This window comes from Chiroxiphia lanceolata, chromosome Z, assembly GCF_009829145.1.
Source record: "Chiroxiphia lanceolata isolate bChiLan1 chromosome Z, bChiLan1.pri, whole genome shotgun sequence".
In the NCBI taxonomy this organism is placed as follows: Eukaryota; Metazoa; Chordata; class Aves; order Passeriformes; family Pipridae; genus Chiroxiphia; species Chiroxiphia lanceolata.
The window spans coordinates 29,385,293-29,405,197 of NC_045671.1; the positions used below are offsets into that span (position 1 = coordinate 29,385,293).

General features: G+C 39.2%; 1 protein-coding gene across 1 annotated transcript in view; it reads right to left on the reverse strand.

Annotated features, from left to right (window-relative positions):
• FREM1 (FRAS1 related extracellular matrix 1) overlaps positions 1–19,905 on the reverse strand; it is a 66,129-nt gene that overhangs the window by 8,863 nt on the left and 37,361 nt on the right. The window contains exons 23-35 of the mRNA XM_032676489.1: positions 18,889–19,084; positions 17,856–18,120; positions 12,264–12,678; positions 10,863–11,064; positions 10,289–10,433; positions 7,982–8,111; positions 6,562–6,634; positions 5,536–5,685; positions 4,093–4,331; positions 3,303–3,350; positions 2,866–3,024; positions 2,472–2,597; positions 1,664–1,779 (exon numbers count right to left, since the gene is read on the reverse strand). Of these exons, the coding sequence (XP_032532380.1) occupies positions 1,664–1,779; positions 2,472–2,597; positions 2,866–3,024; positions 3,303–3,350; positions 4,093–4,331; positions 5,536–5,685; positions 6,562–6,634; positions 7,982–8,111; positions 10,289–10,433; positions 10,863–11,064; positions 12,264–12,678; positions 17,856–18,120; positions 18,889–19,084 (2,264 nt within the window). The remainder of the gene's footprint in view (positions 1–1,663; positions 1,780–2,471; positions 2,598–2,865; positions 3,025–3,302; positions 3,351–4,092; positions 4,332–5,535; positions 5,686–6,561; positions 6,635–7,981; positions 8,112–10,288; positions 10,434–10,862; positions 11,065–12,263; positions 12,679–17,855; positions 18,121–18,888; positions 19,085–19,905) is intronic.

Genomic DNA, 19,905 nt, shown 5'->3' on the forward strand with positions numbered 1-19,905 from the left:
AATTTATTCTTTTTCAGTGAAGTTGGCTGATTTACTGAAAGTCAATTCTAATATTTTCATTTAATGCTTGCTTGATCTATTAAAAATTGAGATTGACCTTCATGTTGGTTTTACTTCCTTGTTTGAAAGATCAGCTATTTAAATGTCAACAGAGTAAGTATTAATAACAGAAATACCACAATCAGTGGCAGTGGTGATTGCCAGGAGGAGATGGGGAAAAGCACAGAACAATATTTGCTAAGTTATCTTCTTATCTTCATTTTAAGTGTGTTCCTGAGGTTGTGCTCTTGTAAATCAGTTCCAGATGGAGGACAGGAGGACTCCATTTACCAGGATAAAGCTTTCTAAGTCTATGCTAGTATGACATTAATTGAATCATCACTGCCCTAGGATTCATTTCCTTGTGTACTCAGTGATATGCCTTGACATTTTGTGCAGGTGTTTAACACAGTCATTTACTTACTGTTGCTTACATTTATTTACTGCTCTTCAGTTTAATATCTACATTGTACACTATAGCCTTCATCAAGAAGTTACCACATACAAAAAATATGGGTCCCCAGAAGCACACTCTTTTTGGAGATGGGAAACACCTCTCAGTAGAGTAACATATATTCCCAAGGTATCAATTGAACATTGAAGCCTTCAGAAAAAAAAATATAAAATATCACTATTTACAGCTTTTTTTGCATAAATACTATAATAAATGCAGACAATAGAAAACAATTTCAGGAGCTGAAATTTTAAGTAAACCGAGTAGTCATGTGAAATTTGGGGTGAGCTCACAAGAGCAGGTAACATTTACATTTTAGCAAAGAATATCTTTCAATAGCTGGGAGGTATTAGAACCAACACTTTTATTTTGTATGTTACCAAGACAACATGATCTGGCATAACTGAGTGGAATGAATCAAGGTTTGTTATGCATGCTTGGCCGTGATTCATGTTTCCTGCATGTCCTTCCACTGCTTACGGAATATGTTCTGTTTCTTTCATTTCCAAGTCTTCCCTGTTCTAATTTTCCTTTTGAGGAGTAATGGAGAGGTCTTTTCAAGCCCTTGCTATTATTCAGATTGGTCTTTGACCTGATGCTCATAATTCAGTACAAGGTAGAAAGAATGCATGATCCTAGGGCAAGCTTCATTTTACCATGGCTAGCATTTCTTCCAGTGCTAACTTAATGCTCTTAAAACCAAACATACTGTTAAATTGAAAGTTAAAGTTTTCAAGTAGTTACAGAATCTGCAGAGCTGCATCTTCAGAAAAATACAGTGAGGCACACAGGAGCTGGCAACCTCTTACTGTTGCTATGTCAAGTGAAGGTAGAGCCATGGAAGTGGTGGGTCAGAGAGGATGAAAGTCTGAGTCATTGCTGTATTTCTCTTCTCTCAGACTAACTGTCTCATTAGGAAATATTCTTAATGCAAGTGGACAACGTTGGAAATTTGTGCTGTGAATACGGTAGCATCACCACCTGAAACTTTGAGACTAACAGTATTTCTATCCTCCACTGGGTCTGAATCCCAAAAATTGTTCTGTTTTTTGGGGAACTGTGCAGAACAGCCAAATTGGGGCATATCTGATTAAATTTGGCCTCAAGAGCAGCATTCAGCTCAGGGCAACAGCAATGCACAGCAAACACATTTGCATGGTGGTCGCTTACTGTTCTCTGCAAGCCCGAGCAGCAGTGTTCCAGGTGACCTTGTGATTCACTACCAGGAAGTAGCAGCTGCCCTCATGATAACTCCATCCAGAAGGACATTTCTTCATGCTTACCTCCTAAAATAAAAGAAGAAAAGGTAAAACAGACTTACGCTCACAGTGATCTGTGAGCAGATGTCTGTGCACAGATAGTCTGTACACTAATGCCCAGAATTAAACTGAGCATGAACTTCAATGTGTATCAATAAAGCTACAGCATTGCTTAAAAGATTTAAATAAATAAGTGCTTGCCAGAGGAGGCTACAATTTATAATTAGTAGTTTTAATGGTGACAACAGGTTTCAGTTCAAAAATCCTCTAAAGAGATTGTATTAGTTTGGACACCACTGACTGTGTCCTGCAATCTGCATAGGGAATGCAGTGCAACAAAATTCAGCATAACATCTTACGTGATGGAGGGAATGTATGTTTACAGAATACCTAAGTAAGCTAATTTCACTAACTTCTACTCATTCTCTCACGGAGTTCATTCCCGGACTGTCTTATGCCCACATACTCACAAGCACCAAGGCACCAGTGCTCACATGGTTTGTCCAGGAGCACCTGTGGATGACAGAGAGGAAATGCAACCCCAGCAGTCAAGTCTTCATCATATTTCTGGGAAGCTTTTATTTCTGCTTAAAGCAAACCTACTCTGGACTATACTTTTATTCCCTGTATAAGTTACAAGAAAGTCATTTGTTTGAGAGTATCACTCATTGCAGACTTCATACTCTGGCTTAGGTGCATACTCATGGCTACATTTTTACCTTGCTTTGGGAATTCCAGAATTTCCATGTTATCCCATCACACTGAAATAACTTTTGAGTGCTTTCTTCATAATGCAAGAGACCCTTTAAATCTGGTGTACAGGCCTTCGGAAAAGAGTAAAAGTCCTGGAAAGAGAAAATGTCATTATAACATTAGAAGGAAAATAATTACACAAAACAAACAAGCAACATGAAATAGATTAATTAAGCCTTATATTAAAATTTTATGCGATGAAAACTTTTCAAAGGCTGAGTTGTTATCTGTGTATTGGTTAAGCTCAGCTTTGGAGTGGGAAGGGTTAGGCTGCAGATCTCAGAGGTGTTAAATCAATTTGGAAAACAGCATGACTGAAAACAGATGGTGAAAATGCCTATGAAACAAAATGTTTCATACCTTATGTCTTGAACTTGGTTCAGATGCAAGTTCTGACTTATCAGCCTGTGGGATTTCTATCTTCCTAGAGGAGATGACATTTACCTGTGGTTTTGCCTTCTTGTTGGTTTTAGCTGATGAGGTGTCATCCTCTATTTTGAGTGATACCATCCCATGATACTTCGTTTTACAGTATCACACATGCAAGAAGAACAAGAGAGGGAAAAGAGAGAGTTAGTACATACAAGCAACTCTTAAATAAACTAAATAAATAATAAAAAAAATTAATTATAATACAAATTGTTGTAAATCAAGGAAAATTACACCAAAGGAAAAGAAAGATACATAGGAAAATGACATACTGGTCATAACAAATTATTAAAAGTGATAAAGCCTGGAAAGAACAGATTCAGAAAGAAATCACAGAAATAGCTGACCAATACTCATAATGCTCTTACTTTGAAAACCACATCTGTTCCATTTCTAAATACAGATGAAGGCTGAACCTGAAAAAAGCAGAACAGCAGAATGAGATGAGCATATTCATGCATTATAGAAACAAATAGACTTTATGCAAAATTTACTACAAGATCTAGGTTATAAATCATGAAGAGCATGTATAGGTTTTAGTTCTTTCTCTTTCAGAATAGAAATGGATAACCTCTGAAAACAGCCATTAAAAAGCACAAACTACAAGCGTCTTTATGAACAGATTCCATTAACTTTTAAGTTACAGTAGCAGAAAGTTAATAAACCACCTAGCTAAACCAATATAACTTGAGCAGGAAAATCAGTGGGCAAGATTTAAATAACTGTTTCCTGTTTAAGCTAACAGTATTTTCAGCTTTAGAGCTTCAGTACCAGATGCACAAGTTCTATACATTTGCCTGGCTCCACTGACTTCTTTCTTCTAACTGCCCCATAATTTATACAAAATGAGAGGCTTCATAATTGCTGAAGTTGTTTGATGCCTGTTTCCTGCCCCAACTTATGTTTTTCTTCTTCTCTTGCACACATGGATTTTTTTTTTTTTGTGGGGGGTGTTTGTTTGTTTGTTTGTTTTTATTTGTTTGTTTTATTTGCAGTATTTTTAAATAGCTTTCTGGTCTGATTCAGAGCAAACTCTGGTAGTTTATAGTTATTGTATGGTCAGGTAGGATCACTACAAAAATATGACAGTTTAATGAAGATATCACATCACAATAAATTCACAAATCAGTCAATCACTGAACTACAGAAATGTCTTACTATTCTGCCATTTCCAGTCACTCTCAGCCTGGTCCTTGACAGATTCACCAAGCTGTGCTCCCGCCGCAGGTCCCCTCCATGCTCTCTCTTCCCTTTGGAAGGAGGCAGTGGGATCCCTTCCAGGGAAAAATTGCCAGGCCTGGAAGGTGATGAGGAGCCTTTGGAAACTGGAAAGAGTGTTCCTCTCCCCCAGAAGCCATGCTTGCTTTGGCTAGAAGAATGGGAATAGCTGCACTGACCTGAAAGCATAAAAATGGCAGATGGTCAGTTCTAACTGCATGAGCAGATAACTGGTCACGTTGAAATGGGCACATAAACAGCTTGTCATTAAAAGTTGGATGATTATTTCACTTGAAGTAGTTGATTTGCTGTTTGTTTAGTCATCCTCATTTCTGGGGTTAGCTATGACTATGATTGCAATGCTACCTATATGTGTATGTTTTCACATGTGATGCATCTGTCTACCCACAGGTCAGAATTTTTACCAAGCGTCTGCTGAAAATACCTGTTTTCCTGCATATATTGGGGTTTGCGGTGCTGGTTTTTTGGTAACAGAGAGACAGGTATCTTTAACTACCATTGGTGATACTTCCATCATGCCCAGACAATTTCCTCCTCAGAAATACAGGACACTATTGTTTCCACAAATTCAGTGTGTCAATTTACATTATGATTTACATTAGGAATGTTAAGGAGAAAACAAATGTGAAATTTTGAAAGGATTTTTTATAACATGAAGCAGAATTCATTGCAACATAGGTATTTAAAATAGTTTCACTAAACACCAGAAGAAAAAACATTCTTCGGCTTTCAGAGGACTCAGATGCTTTGCTAGTTATTTCTATTTTTCTACAGCTTTTCTATTTTTCTGTTTCTACAGTTGCTTCTTTTTTGGTATGTTTTAGGCACACAACATCTGACCACTGAAAAACACAATAATAATGCAGTCTTAAAACCCTGTACTCTGTAATGATCACTGCTGTGTGCTGTGAAGTTGTGGACTGTGTTCGTTAAGCATGGAACATATATTGCTAAGAGTTGGTTCATTTGTTAGATTTCTTTTTTGAAAGGAAAAGAAATCTTTTGTAGAGATGTATAACTGCTAAACAATAACTGGGAAAAAACACATTCTAATGGACATAAAAACATTTTTCCCACTTTAATACGTGAGAACTGAACTCATGTTGTTATGAAAAGTGTTTTCTTTCCTGGCACCTTTCTTATTTTGTGCTCATTGCTTTCTCCATGCTGTGTTTCCTCAGAGGATGCATATGATTGTGTGAAAGAATAAAGGGTTTGCAACTGCTGAGCCTGTTTTCTCTAAAAAGAAATTAAGCGGTTTGAACTAAAGGTGAGTGTTAGGAACAACTTGTGGTTGAAAATAGGTAGCTACTCAGACAAGACTGTCCCACCATCTTAATGATGAGGATCAAAAGAGAATACCTCCTTTTGAGTCCAAAATTTTCACTACAGCTCTTGTCCGTGTGCCAAGAACAGCATTCACAGGGGAGTTCAGAACTACTTCAAAGACTTCATCATCTTCCTCTAATCCGTCACAGGTAATTGCTATATTCCACGTCTTGGTTGACATTCCTAATAGAAATAAACATTTTAATTACTCTTTAAGTGCTATTTCAATCAATCAGGATGTCAAAGAAATATATTAATTAACATGTCTGCAGCTAGAATGGAGTAGCTTGTGTATGCTATTGTGCTCCTACCAACTGACTGGACTCCTGCTGTTCTTCCAAATAACATCAAGTTTGAATTTGTTCCTGGGCAATGATGGTTCTGTTCAAGTGCACACAATGTAACAAAAAGCTGCTGTAGATGTGCAAAATGGCACTGGAGTACATAGATTTAGGACTTCCATTGCAATTTTCAAGAGAAAATCGTAGGGTTTTTATCTAAAAAGCCTAATTTTAGAGATGGAACAGTTATTCAAAAGACCTGCAAATGGATCAAAGACTGTCTTAGATTGAAGTGCAGCCTTTTAGGTGGATTTTATACTTGTTCACAAGATTTTTGCCTGGTTCCTTGCCTTTCCTGAGTAACTTCTAGATTCCATTATGTGAATGAGAAAAGATCTTGTAACCCTTGAATAACTTCAGTTGTACTCAGTTTTGTTCAAATTTGTGTCCTGGGCTTTACTAATTATAACTGAAGTTTTTAAAGCATCTCACAGCTCAATTCAGGATGAGTCCTCCCCAGCCTCGCTGTGGGGAGATTAGGAGTCGTCATTTCAGCACTTTTTATATTTTAACTGATGTAAAGGGACCCTATACCATCTCACCCTAAGTATTAAGGATACTAATTCACAAAGGAAGCCCTTCCAGAAAATGAGTCCAAATGTCTTTAATACTGTTTGGCTCCTCTAGTTAAAGATACGTAGCCGATTTCACTCTCCAAAGCAAGAATTTACATTTTCTGTGAATTAATTTTAGAATTATTCTGTGCACTGGTTCATACCTGGATCAAACTGAACAAGCGTAGAGGGAGTCACTGTAAAGTCCTTTCCCAGCGTAGCAGATATTTCATTGACCTGAGAAGAAATCAAGCAGTAAATGCCAAGCTGTGACCTGTTTCACCAAACCACAGCATTCTGCTGTGTGCTGAAGCTACTGTGCACCTCTTCAAGGAGTCTCAAATAGGCAGGCCAACCCATACATGTGCTTAGGCTGGAAAAAAAGATAAAGACCTAAAGAATATATGTTGTGATGTACAACTGGCATTCTGTCCTTGCTCATGGCTTAAAATACACATCATTAAAAAAATTTGCTGATCTTATAATTTTGCCTCATTCCCTCTCACATTGCTACTTGACAGCACGAGGTGACACTGCTGTTCTCTGTGCCTGGGGACCCTGCCATTACCTGGCCCCTGGACAGGCACATCCTATCATCTCAGAAAAGCAGCAACAACCTGGCCACATTTTCTTATTTAGCCCTTTGTGATGTCTTGGAAGAAGTGTTTGCACGCACAGCTGTCTGTCAGCCCCAAAGACTCTTCGGGATAGACAAGAACCCCAATATATGTAAATATAGGGACTCCAGCAACTCCCTGAATTTTCATAGGGGATCACCAGAGGACAACAGTTTCCACACTTGAGTTCTTGATACTGGGATCAATTTCACTGGTCTGTTTAGTCTAGTGACAATCAGAGTAGAATCACCGGAGTCCATGAAGGACAGGACAGGATAGCCCCCAATTGTGTTTGCAATCAAAATTGTGTTTCCAATCAGGGCTACAATCCTGAGAAACTGTGAGGGGAAGAAGTAGTATTTCTCTAGCAAGGGGAGATGGTAAAATCCTGGAAATTCCATTTTTATGAGGAAAGATAAAATTTGTGAAGGCAAGTTGCACAAAACCTGTTTTACAAAATTATAACGTGCAGGTTTCAGTCTAATTTTTTTGACAGTAGAGAGAGGCTGTCACTGAAGATTGGCTTTTTCCTAGGTTAAGGGTAGTAGGGGGAGAAATGGGAAATGCTACCATGGCTGTGTAGTTGAAACCTCTATAGCTCCTGGGCTTCTCCAGCCTGAGTAGGGAAAACAAATGCCCCAAGGCCCCACATTGCTCGAAGCCTGGATTTTTAAGTGGCAAATCCTAGAAACCAAGCTTCTGAGTACAGTGCCAGAGGAAACTGCCAGCTTTATTTTTCCATCAAAACTGAAATACTGCTCCAAAACATTCCAGGTTTGGTTAATCAGCATTTTTACTTAAAACTCAGGAAGTCTTGTCAGAAATATTTCAGCCATCTATGGTAGCAAGGACAATGTCCCGGTAAGTCTGGATTGAATCACATGGCCTACCTTTTAAGTCTGAGGAAGAAATTAGCAGGCTTACTTATTTCTAAGTTTACGTTCAGGACATTGGGTTTTGACTTTACCTTCACAGTTATAAAGGCAGACTCTGCTGAGTGTCCTGCCCTGGTGATTTTCAGAGACACCACTCCTACGCTCTCACACACTTCATATTCAGTCTGTTGCATTTCAATCCGAGACCACCTTAGCTCCAATCTGTGGGAGAGAAAGGAATGCAGGTGTGAAGCAAAGCCACCCACCAGCCACCCCCAGGTCTTGATTGTGTGAAGAGCCATTTCTCTCTGACTGTTGATTTAGCCAATACACATACTGAGTCTTTGTCTCCAGATCAACATGTGTGATTTAGCTGATTAGGAAGAGGCTGTAGTAAATCTTCCAGACCAACCCTCATCCACCCTAAACCAGGCCGGAACCTTGTTTCACAACCAAAGGGGTTCTGCAGGAAATTTGAGAAGAGCAGTTTATCCGTAACACCAAACAAGCCAAGACAAGCTATCACTTTTTGTCCTGCTTCCCTTTAGCCTTCTGGTTGTATTATACTCTCACTTCCCAATTTTTTGCTGCAATATCCTCCTTTCTGCCCACCTTCCTTCATCTATCCTCTGCCTCTCCTCCTGCAGCATATAGAGCACGCTCTAAGACTTCACTGCCTCTGTGCCAGCACCCTCCCCACTCCCCTTACTTTACTACTCTGTGTACTTTGCTCTTCAACTTTTCACCCTGGCTGAGTTCAAGTGTTCCATACACTGAATTTTAGAATTGTTTATAGTGAGGGTGTGACTGAACCTCAGGAGATTGCATGCTGCACAGGGTAGTCAATAAAAACCTCACCTTTGTAAAAGCTGTGATAAAAATTATTGAGAGTCAGAGAGGAATGAAAGAGAGTGCAAAGAAGAAAAATGAGCTGAGCTACTTACAAAATAATTTGAACTTTTCTAAAACCTTCCAGACCTTTCATGGTTGACTAGCTCTAACACCAGTGGAAGTTTCCTCCTGTCCTCCTTTATCCTCTGATGCTAATCTTGTGGGCAACCCATTTAGAGGCTGGTTTGCTTTATTTTTGCTAAAAAGGATGGATGTGCCAGATGTAGCCCAGCAGCATTCAGATAATAGCTGGGACATCAACAATAAATGAAATTTGTATTTTGAACCAGTGATCTTTAGATGATAAATAATTTAAATAAAAAAGTGTCTCATGAGCTTTTAAATCTAGGATTAAAATATTATTTTTTCACTTAAAGCCAAATTCCCCTTTGATCTGCTAATGGATAACTTCACTGAAACTCCTACTTTCCATTAAAAAGAGCTTTTTTTTGCTCTCTTCCAAAAGTTGTGCTGCACATTGGTATTCATAAACAAGAAGTCACACTTTACCACGAGAAGTGGCATCATATAATGGTGATTTTAATATTGGTTCATCTGTGAGCCAGCACAGAGCAGCTGGGCAGTGCTCAGGCTGTCCATGTTCAGATGTGTTTGTGTATGGGGACATCTTTTGGCACAGCCCATAACTGCCGAAGAGCTCCCTCCAGCTCTGCTTGAGCTCTGCTTGATCCCTGTCCTCTCTCAAGCCTGCAGGGAAGTGCTCTGCCCCTGGAGCCAGCTCTCTGCTTTTTTCTTTCTCTATGAGTCTGTTTGGCGAGTGGCCAGTTTAGCCCAGGAAAATAGCATTGGTTATTTTTTTTGCAATTTTTATTACTTATTAAACAAGTTGATTTAACATGTAGTCCTATTTTCAGAAATTAACAGAAACACTGCCTGTGCTGAAGGGCTACTCCCACTTAAAGCTTTTATCATCAAGCACAGTTCAGATGATATTCTAATTTTTCTATGTGAGGTTTACCATATGTCACAAGGAAATTTGGATAATATGCCTAATATAAGCAGTGGATGACAAAGAAGATGCTGTGTGCTCTTCACCTCCTTTCAGTGCTCTTTTGCAGAAGTGTGTCTCATAGCTTTATCACTTGAGAACATCCCTTCCATTGTAATCTCAAGCTTGTGAAAATTGCACTGCCACCAGCACAGGGCAAGAGTGACCTGCAGCTGCAGAGCCATGTTCATGACGCAGTAATCCCATCCCTCAGCACCCAGCATCTCCGATCTCCAAATGCCCAACTGCCACTTAGACTAAACTCCATTTTGCTTTCCTAAGAGGCCCCAAAGGCCCTTGAGAACTATGACCCACTCTAACCTGGAGCTAACCCCTTGTATTTCACCTCCTTGAGGGAAGAAAACCTCCTCTACTCCCACAAAGGCAATGGCAGTTTGAGGAGTAACTATCTGTGTTCATGTCTGTGTGGCTCCAAGCCCAGCACCAGTTCGTGTGCCCCGGGGTGTAGTGAGCACATATCACCGAGGGTCGCAGCTACCTTTGGGGCTCTGCAGAGTTTCCTCTGGCATCCATGACTTGAAAGTCCAAGTTGTCTGAATTCACTTCCTGTGACAGGTTGATGACATAAAGTATGATTTTGTTGTTTAAATCCTTTTGGCTAAACCCTTCCCGAATGAGTCCACCTGGGAAAGACGAGTAATATGCAGATGAATCAAAAGTCTCTTAAAATCAGCTTATATAAACTCTTTTCAGCCTTTTTGTTGAAAATCTGAACTTACAGCAAAGTGGTGTTATACCTAAACAGCAACATCCCAGTCCATTATAAGCTCAGTTGGTTTTTGTGTGACATCTTTATCAAAAGGCCAAGTTTGATATTAATTTTTTTTTTTCTTGATACAAACAAAAAATAGTTTCCCAACAGAAGACACTAACAATCATCTCATAATGAACATGAGACTCAGGTTTCATAATAAAAGGTTTTTTACTGCATTCAAAGTTTGCACAAAGTTTGCTAAGAAATTTTGATTCCTTCTGTCAAGCAAACATTAACAGGGGAGGTTTTGGGGTCTGGTCTGCTAGTCCCAAAATACAGAGCATATAGAAGAAATCACCTGTTGTTGTATTTTCCAGGTAGCCATAATGAGGACCTTGCAAAATCTTAAAAATTATTTTGTCATCTTCTGTATTGAGGTCAGATGCCTTCAGGGACCTGGCAGTAATATAGATCCCATAATTGCCATTATTCAGCAGTTCCACATCAGAAAAGCAATGGAGATGAATAATTTTTGGTGCCATTTTGTCCAAATGATCCACCTAAATCAAAGTTAAACATTCATTTTACAGCATCAGGACATTCTCTGTCCTACTTTTGCTAAAAGCACAGTAGCCTGCTCAGGGTGGCAATAGCCACTTTGGCTCACAGTCTGCTGCAGATATCTGATTTCCAGTTAAGTTCTATTTCACATGAGAAGTTTCCAGGCCCGGATTGCCCATCACTTGCCATTAGCAGCAGGTTACAGAACACACTGGGGGGAGTAACACAAATTCCCTCTGCCTCTGCCCTGATGTCCCACACTCCCTACAGTCCTTCTCATTTTTCATGTGGTTTTCTACATAGCAAAAGGTAACTTCAGCAAAGGTTTGTCACCTCTGTTTTACAGTTACACGCATGGAAACCTAAGGATTACGATAATCACAGTAATAGACATGGCTAATGTCTCCTCAAATCTGTTCCACCTTTCACAACTTCTGATGAATATGCTAGCATTCCACACTGATTGTTGCCGTTCCCATATCTCACCCCTTGCTGAAATTGCACTCCTCCTTCGTCATGTAACTTGAAACTTTGTCATCAGGAAATGCTGGCAGCCTACTCATTAATATCAGTGTTTTGAAACATCCAGAATTTTGACATACAATGCAACTAGGCCTACTTCGTGTACTGAAACATGCCAGCTACATACAAGGAATCATAGCAAATACATCTGAGTGCATGACAAAATGTAAAGAACTGACAATGGAGGAAACAATGGGAACTAAACAGAAAGATTCTAGTAAAGAAAGGAAGAATCAGAGCAGGCATCTTACAAAAAACCAGAAGACAGGCTCTCTAGTTGTGGAAGCAAGAGTCCTGTGACATGAAGATCAACAGTTACCCTTGCATCCCTCATGTGTAAGTCACAGAGTCAGGCATCAAGTGGGAAAGCAGAGCAGGAGGAAGTTCAATATTTCCCACAGCTGGTCTCGACTATATAGTTGAGATTTCTATGTAAAATATTTTAGTGTTTAAGTATTACATGTATAAGGATCTACTTGTTTATATTTACGCATTGTGTCAAGTATTTCATTCTCCAGGTTAATTATTCATGGAACACAGGAAGCAAACATTGTAGCTGAAAAATACCTCAGTTAAATCATAGGTTGCAGCAAGTATCAGTTCTCATAAAAATTACTACATTTTTGAGCTTTTCATGCTATTTATCCCTTTAAAGTAGGCCCGTGGTCACACTTGCCTGAATGGTGAATGCCACTGGCTCGGTCTGCACTCTCCCATTCACGATGAAGCCTTGATTAGTCCTATCTGTGGCAACAAATGTAAATCTGTCCGTCTGGGAATCTCCACTTCGGTGTTTGTATGCAACATCCTTGTTGTCCACATCTCGCTGTGTGAAATTGTAGTGCAGTAGCACAGCCCCACGGTAATAGAGGTGACCATATTGGGGGAGCTGAGCCAAGAGGAAGGTAAGGTTTTCTTTGGCAGTGTCTGGGTCTGAAAGCTGCAGGACATCAGGAGAGAGAAGTGCCATAGCACCTTCCATTATTTTTAACCCCATGTTCCTAGATAGTGTGGGCAAAGCTTGGTCAAGTGCCTCCAAGGAGATTATGAATGTCCCATTCTTAGTCCTCAGTCCATTGCTGATGGTGAATCTGGCAAAGAGAGGCAAGATAGTCTTCAGCATCTGTTCTTGATTCACCATGTACTGAAATGAAATGATAATGCACACCTTTACTACAGGACTTGCCTGTGTTGATACTGCAAAAGTATCAACTGCAAAAGAGCTGGACTGAGCTCAAACTCAGACAGTGGATGGAGTGGATGTAAAACTTTAAAAAGTAAAAGTAGATGGCCGGGTATTTGACAAGAGTTTTAATGCACCTCAGTACTTGCCAGAGGAATGTCTTTGAGGATAAACAGTCATAACAGAGCTGATCTAATCTTCTAGCTGAGATACAGATGGAGCAGAACTACAATGATGGGCTGGTTGGGGGACTTATTGTAGCCTCTGGCATAAATACACATTGTACACATCCTTAAATGTATCTTCACTTGGTTACCTGGCAGTAGTACCTGCCAGTGAAAGTGTTGGCTTTGTCTACAACATATAGAAAGAGGTATGTAAAGTGTAAGATCTGCCTGGACAAGGGTCTATTTTTTGTTTGTTTAGGGTTTTGGGTTATTTTCTGGTCACTGTTACAAATCTTTTCCACCCAATAGCCCAAAATTATTTGAAAAACCAAGCTGGAGAAAGATTCATCCTCATCCCACTTTACGGGTTTGTTTAGGCACTAACCGCATCTGTAAATTTCTGTATATTCAGAGGAACTATTTATATTTCTTTACAAAACTCAAGTAAGACTTCACTAAAATACTAAGGTATTGGGCAGAACTGTACAAGTTGCTAGGGTAGTTTTAAAAATACCTATACCATATATTTATCAAATGGTCATATCTGCAAAATTCTGGTTCTGTACTGGGAATTTCCATTAATATCAACATAGTTTCTTGTTTCTGTCAAGAAGTAATGTTTCTTTAGATATACTAAAGATTTGATTATGCTCTACAGTTAGATTTCCTTTCAAAAAGAAAAGAAAATATAAAGGTGTCAAAGGCTGGAGAGAAAATCTGTTGGAAGCTGTGCTGGTTAATTTTCTTCATAGTCACTAGTATAGGGCTGTGGTTTTGATTTGTGCTGGAAATAGTGTTGATAACATAAGGATGTTTTGGTTTTGTTACTGATGAGCAGCGCTTATGCAGCCTCAAGGTCTTTTCTGCCCCTCACACTGCCCTACCAGTGAGTAGGCTGGGGGTACACAAGCAGTTGGGAGGGGACACAGCCAGGACAGCTGACCTCAACTGACCCAAAGGATATCCCCAGACCGTATGGTGTCTTGCTTAGTGTATAGAGCTGAGGGAAGAAGAAGGAATGGGGAGACGTTTGGAGTGGTGGCATTTGTTTTCCCAAGTCATTGTTATGCATGATGGAACTCTTGCTTTCCTGGGGATGGCTGAACACCTGTCTGCTCATGGGAAGTGAATGAATTCCTTGGTTTGTTTTGCTTGTGTGTGCAGCTTTCACTTTACTTATTAAACAGTCTTTATTTCAACCCAGGAGTTTTCTCACTTTCATTCTTCCAATTCTCTCCTCCATCCTATCAGGTGGGGAGTGAGCAAGCAGCTGCATGGGGCTTTGTTGCCGGCTAGGATTAAATCACGACAGAAGCCTACCAGCTGGGTATGGGCTTTTGCCATACAACTGACAGCATGGTCTGCAGAAATTTATTATCAAATTTAGTGGTGGATAAAAATAAGGAGAAAACCAATCTTCTAGCCTTCAAAATTCATCCTAGATTTCATTGTCAAGACCATTAATTATTTTTTCTGAAAGGAATTACACGGAACATTGTCATGCCTATAACAAAAACTTTTGAGTGTATATGAAACTAAAAATGGCTTTGCAAATATCTCACGATCCTACATGTTCCATCAACAAACAGTATGCATGCGTTACCTGTCTTTCTACATAAATTTCAGTGATTATGCTGCACAGTACATGCAAAACCATTTTGGAAAGTGGTTTTCACACAGGTTTGTGTTCTGCCTGATCCAAAACGGAGACTGCTTTGCAAAGAAATTTGCTTGTGGTAGAGTGAGACAGTTGTTTCAGACTGTATGAGGGCCAGCCTGGCTGGCTTCTTTCCACCTAGCCCTCTTCTACCATACATAAATGAAATGGAGACTGGCTAACATTTAGGTAGATTATCTGTTTCCTCTTGTTCTCTTGACTGCAGACCTTGAAGATGTATTTAAAAAAATTACAGGGTCAACACCTGTTTCATGCCTCAAATGTGAGTGGCTTTCAGTAGGTCATGATGAAGCTTACTGTGTTACACAGACTGTCCATCTAAAACTCCTCACTGCCTTCACCAACGCTGGATGATTAGGGCTTGATCAACTTGTCAACTGGCAGTGTGCCATGAAACAGATGGCAATGAGTATAGGCAGACCAGGGACTATATAGCAGTTAGAAATATGTTTACTGAGGATGGTATTCCCAACTGGGAACCTAGAGACATCTGTCTACACCGACCTAATGCTATTGTGCCAATAGGAAAGGGGTTCTGCTATTAGTAAGCTATCTGAAATCAAATACAAAACTAGAATAATGATGATAAATACTATGCTAAGGGGGAAAAAAATGGTAAAACACCTTTAGCCAATACCTTAAACCTTCTCTCAAAAATTCTGAAAGATTGAAGTGGAAGTCAGTTCCTCTCGTTCTTTTGATGGCTGTAAAGTCATTTGGACGATGTCTCAAAAATATTTAAGTGAAAGATTTAGATAAGTTCACATACCTGAAGATTCATCCAGTCTTCTACAGAATACCAGATAGGAACAAACCTCCTAGTTATATACATCAGACTGAAATTTACAATGCAAATTTCATTCACCATTCGGTTTCACAGGTGATGAAACTGCTGGTGCCCAAGATGACCTTTTTCTGCACTTTGGAAGATATTGGTTGTTTATTTCTGGTTTATGTCTGCTTCATTATTTCCTCAGAAATGGAGAGCAGCCAGTATTCTCCTCATTCTGATGAAATTTAGGGGACAACTCCCAGGCCCAGTTTGGAGGACATGTTGCATGGCTTGATTTCACCCCTACCAACATTTCATGCTTTCTGCAGTTTGATGGCAATGGAGTTGGCTAGAGGACCTACCATCTGTCATGGCATTTAAAAGATAAAAATGGAATCATAAATAGTGCCAACTCATTACAAAATCGAGCCAGCATGTCAAAACGGAGAACATTAGCATGTTCTTTTAGTATCCTGCTGCCAGCATCTGATGTCAGATTGCTAATCACTTGAAGTCGTCTGTCCAAACAAGCACTGCCAAATCTTTCTTCCAGGCCAGCAGCACCAAACAATACAGGTAAATTTATGTCTGAAGTAAGCACTTTAGTGGGAAGTAAAAATCTGGTCACTTAATTCCTCCTCCTGCCATAATTACCCATATAATTAATGTAACCATTCTGTGTTGAAATAATAATAATAATAATAATAATAATAATAATAACAACAACAACAATATTCTGCCAGAATATTTCTATGTCTACACAAACCCAAATGTCTTTCCAAATGATAACATCAAGAAACATAATTATTGTGATTAAAATAGTTATCAAATATCAATAGTTATCAAATATCAATATTTATTAAAACATCATAACCTTACTTTTATAAGGCTGACTTTCTAGTTTGGTTCTTAGTGATTGGCCTAAACATTGGGTTTATCCACATTCCTAGAGTTTTTTGATCTGCTTCCTTTAGTGTGATATGGAAGTCATACTCACACAAGCCACACAAGCCACTACTACACTGCCCAAACTAGGGTTAGCATGACTGCGACCTGATTTGCCTAAGCTGATTCTAGTTTTGGCCACAGTGTTTCACAATCAAGAAACATAAAACCTGGGAAAAATTGTTCACTTTTTCTGCTGTGAGTACAAGTGGATCAGACAAATCTCCTAACTAGAATTTCTACCACATTGAATTTAGTGGAAGGGATAGTTTTAAATGTTTGATTTGAGGAAAGATTCAAATTTACTTTTGCTTTAAGTATAAATAATGTCACCTGAGCTGTCCCAGTGTCATAGGGAGGTTTATTTGATGTCTCCAGGCCCCTCTTGCTTGACTTCCCCGCAAAAAAGCTCTCTAACTGGATGATGCAACATGTTTTTTAATCTTCATCATGTATCACAGAAAAAGCCATTCAGATCAGGAATCCATTAATAAGAGTGTGTAAAAAAAAGGGTCTTTTCTGAATTGCAGCTCTTAGGAGCTAAGTCTTTGATTTTGCTTAGTTACAAATGAAAAACAATAAACTCTTAATTTTGAATTTTACAGTAAGTCTATTTTCTGTCAAAAGCTGTTTTCAGAGGAAATTACCAATGCTAGCAAGAAGCATTCTTCCTTTAGGAATATTATCCTTATTTCTGAGCTTTTCTTTACCCTGAAATTGATTTCTTTTACAAAGCTGTCTGCAAGACTTTGAGCAGCAATACATCTACTCTTTATGTGATGATAGCTCATTACATCATTCCACTTTATAGGCAAGGGAGGTTAATTTAAGAACAAAATAAGGAAATACTTTAGGAATGCATCTAGAATAAACTGTTCTCAGAGAAAGGTTTCAGAACCAGATGAAAATAAACTTGAATACCATTAGGTTGCTCAACTGGGCCTATAGGTAAACCTAATGGGTTTACCCCAAGAATTCAAGTGTCTACATGAATTTGTGAGCTACTGTGGTGTCAAAATAGATTTGGAGGACTGGTTTTCATTATGTTCAAGAGCTACTTATGAATTCAAAAAGCCCAGAATTTAATGAATATGATAAATAAGAATAGACAAGGAAGCTGTTGTTTAATACCTGAATGGATCAGTTTTACAGCATCCAGCTGTGGCAAGAAACCAAAGGAAAATTCCACAAAGTACATTCTTAGTCTTTCTCTCCCACTTAAATCTTAACAGCTGTGTAGCCTGAATGCTATAATAATGTTGAAGCTAGTATAATTGAGTAAATATGGCTCTGGCTATGTTTTCAGCATTAATGACAAAATGAATATTTTACCAAAGCAGTCACAACTATAACATATTGTATAAGCAATATATTTGCTATATAAATATTGACAATTCACATAGATATTCCAGCTCCTTTTAATAATTTGTTTTGGGGGTTTTTTTGTTTGTTTTGTGCAAAATTTTTAAATACTCCCAAAAATTCAAGGGGAAGAGTTTGGGGGATGGGGTCATATACCTTACCTGAATGTATCTTCAAGAACAGCTGCCTTTGTGCTGTGAACATAGCAGACAATCTGTCGTGCTACATCCATTTGACTGAAGTTTGTAATGGGGATGCCAGGATAGCTGACATATTCTATTTGTCCATATTGGGGTGGAGAGGTTATCACATAAAGGAGCTCCTCTGGCTTGTCAGTCCCGTCCAGTGCAAGGAGGACATTGGTTGTGATGTAGCTGCGATCTCCTTTTGGCACTCTGAGGAGTTTCATAAAAACTGCAATGTCTCCTGCATGATAGACAAAGCAACACTAAAATTGTCATAATTAACTTGTTGATCTCTTGTGCATTATTTAGCCACAGGCAAGCCATCACCAGTAGAAAAATCACAGGACTGTAGGATTATAGAGAAATTCAGCCTGAAAGTGACTTAAAGATGTCTTTAGTCCAACCTTCTGCTCAAAGCAGGGTCAGCTGTGAAACCAGCCATAACCACATTGCTTGGGGCTTTATCCCATTGAAAACTGCCAAGGATGAAGAGAGCACAACTTCTTTTGACTATTCCAATCTTAGCAGTGTCAGGTTAACCTTTAGGTTTCTAATAGGGATGCGATAAAAGAAGAGAGACCATAAGACTGTAGACTAAAGAGAGAGAAGAAGACAGAGCTCTGTCTATCTGTCTGGGAGACAGAGCTGTTTCCAAACAGTCTTTTGCCTACCCTTTTACATTCTTGCCATTTTTCTTTGCTTTGATTTACTCAGATATAAAGCTATTTTCTAAAGGGTATTTTCAGCTCAATTTCAAAAGTAGCTGGGAGTCCTGGGAGGCAAGGTGCAACACGTTGCCATCAGCAGTGCCTTTTCAAATCCCAGGACCACTTCTTCACCAGCAGGAACATCAAGGCTCTGGCCAACAGTGAAATCCAAGCAGTCAGACTTACAGGATCTGCAGAGAGACTTGCCAGGGGCCTATATAGTGCTCAGGAGAGGATCAGAACATGTACTCAAATATCTTTGTTTCAGAAACAGGCACTGTAAAACTCTGGTAGATCTTTACCCTTTTCCATGTCCTTGACATTTATGTAGAAGTCCACAGCTGGGGATTTGTTGTACCCATCCCAGAGGTAAAATGTGAAGCTGTCTTGGTTCTTGGACCCTACAGCTCCTGTATGGACATATCTCACAAGGTTCATATCCAGCTCTTCCTGAGTGCATGTCATTCCAGTCTGGAGAGTCACCCAGCCTTGTCCTACCTGGAAAGAATAAACATCCTTCATTAAATAGATAGTTTCCTAGGCATCCTCCCCAGGTAATTGTGTTTCTTTGTAGTTATGTAGACTGTTGGTTGCAGCTACTTGGCTTCACTTCTAAGCTATAGACTCTTTCCTCATAGTATGTTTCGAAGGGTAGCAAATAGCTGGAGTTGTTTCCAAGCAGCTATAAGGCTGGAGAAAATACAGTGATCATTAATAAAACAGAGTAATACGGAGTTTAGGCACTTCTACTATAGCAAATAAATTCCTGTACACTTCTCATTAATACACCAACAAGATGAAAATGAAATGGTCCCTGACTCAGCTTATGTTTTCTATTTCTTAATTTCACAAAGCTGCTCTTGGTTCAACCCAAAATCATCCCTGAAAGGATGTCAGAAATGAACCTATGGGGAACTTCAGGGAAGTGCAGAAATTTAGAACCTCAGAGGTCCTCAGCTGCAAAAAAAATGAACTATCCTATTGTCATGGTTTGAGAGCCTCAAAAATCCAATTCCCTAGCCCAAGTTCCCCTCCCACATCTCAACCCAGTGTGAGATGGTTTCCAGATGCTACACGAGACTCAGAATGGGGGAAAGGGAATATATTACAATGACTGCACAAAATAAATACTACAATACATTATATAGAATCTTAATTATCTCTACTATGACATAAGTATTTACAATGGATCAAATCTCTTCTCCCTTCCAAATAAAAGTCCAGAAGGGAAGAAGGAAAGATCCCTTTCCACTTTCAGAGTAGCAGTGTCTTTAAGGCAGCAGGTTCTCTTCTTCTATACGGCAGCTGTAACTGGATTG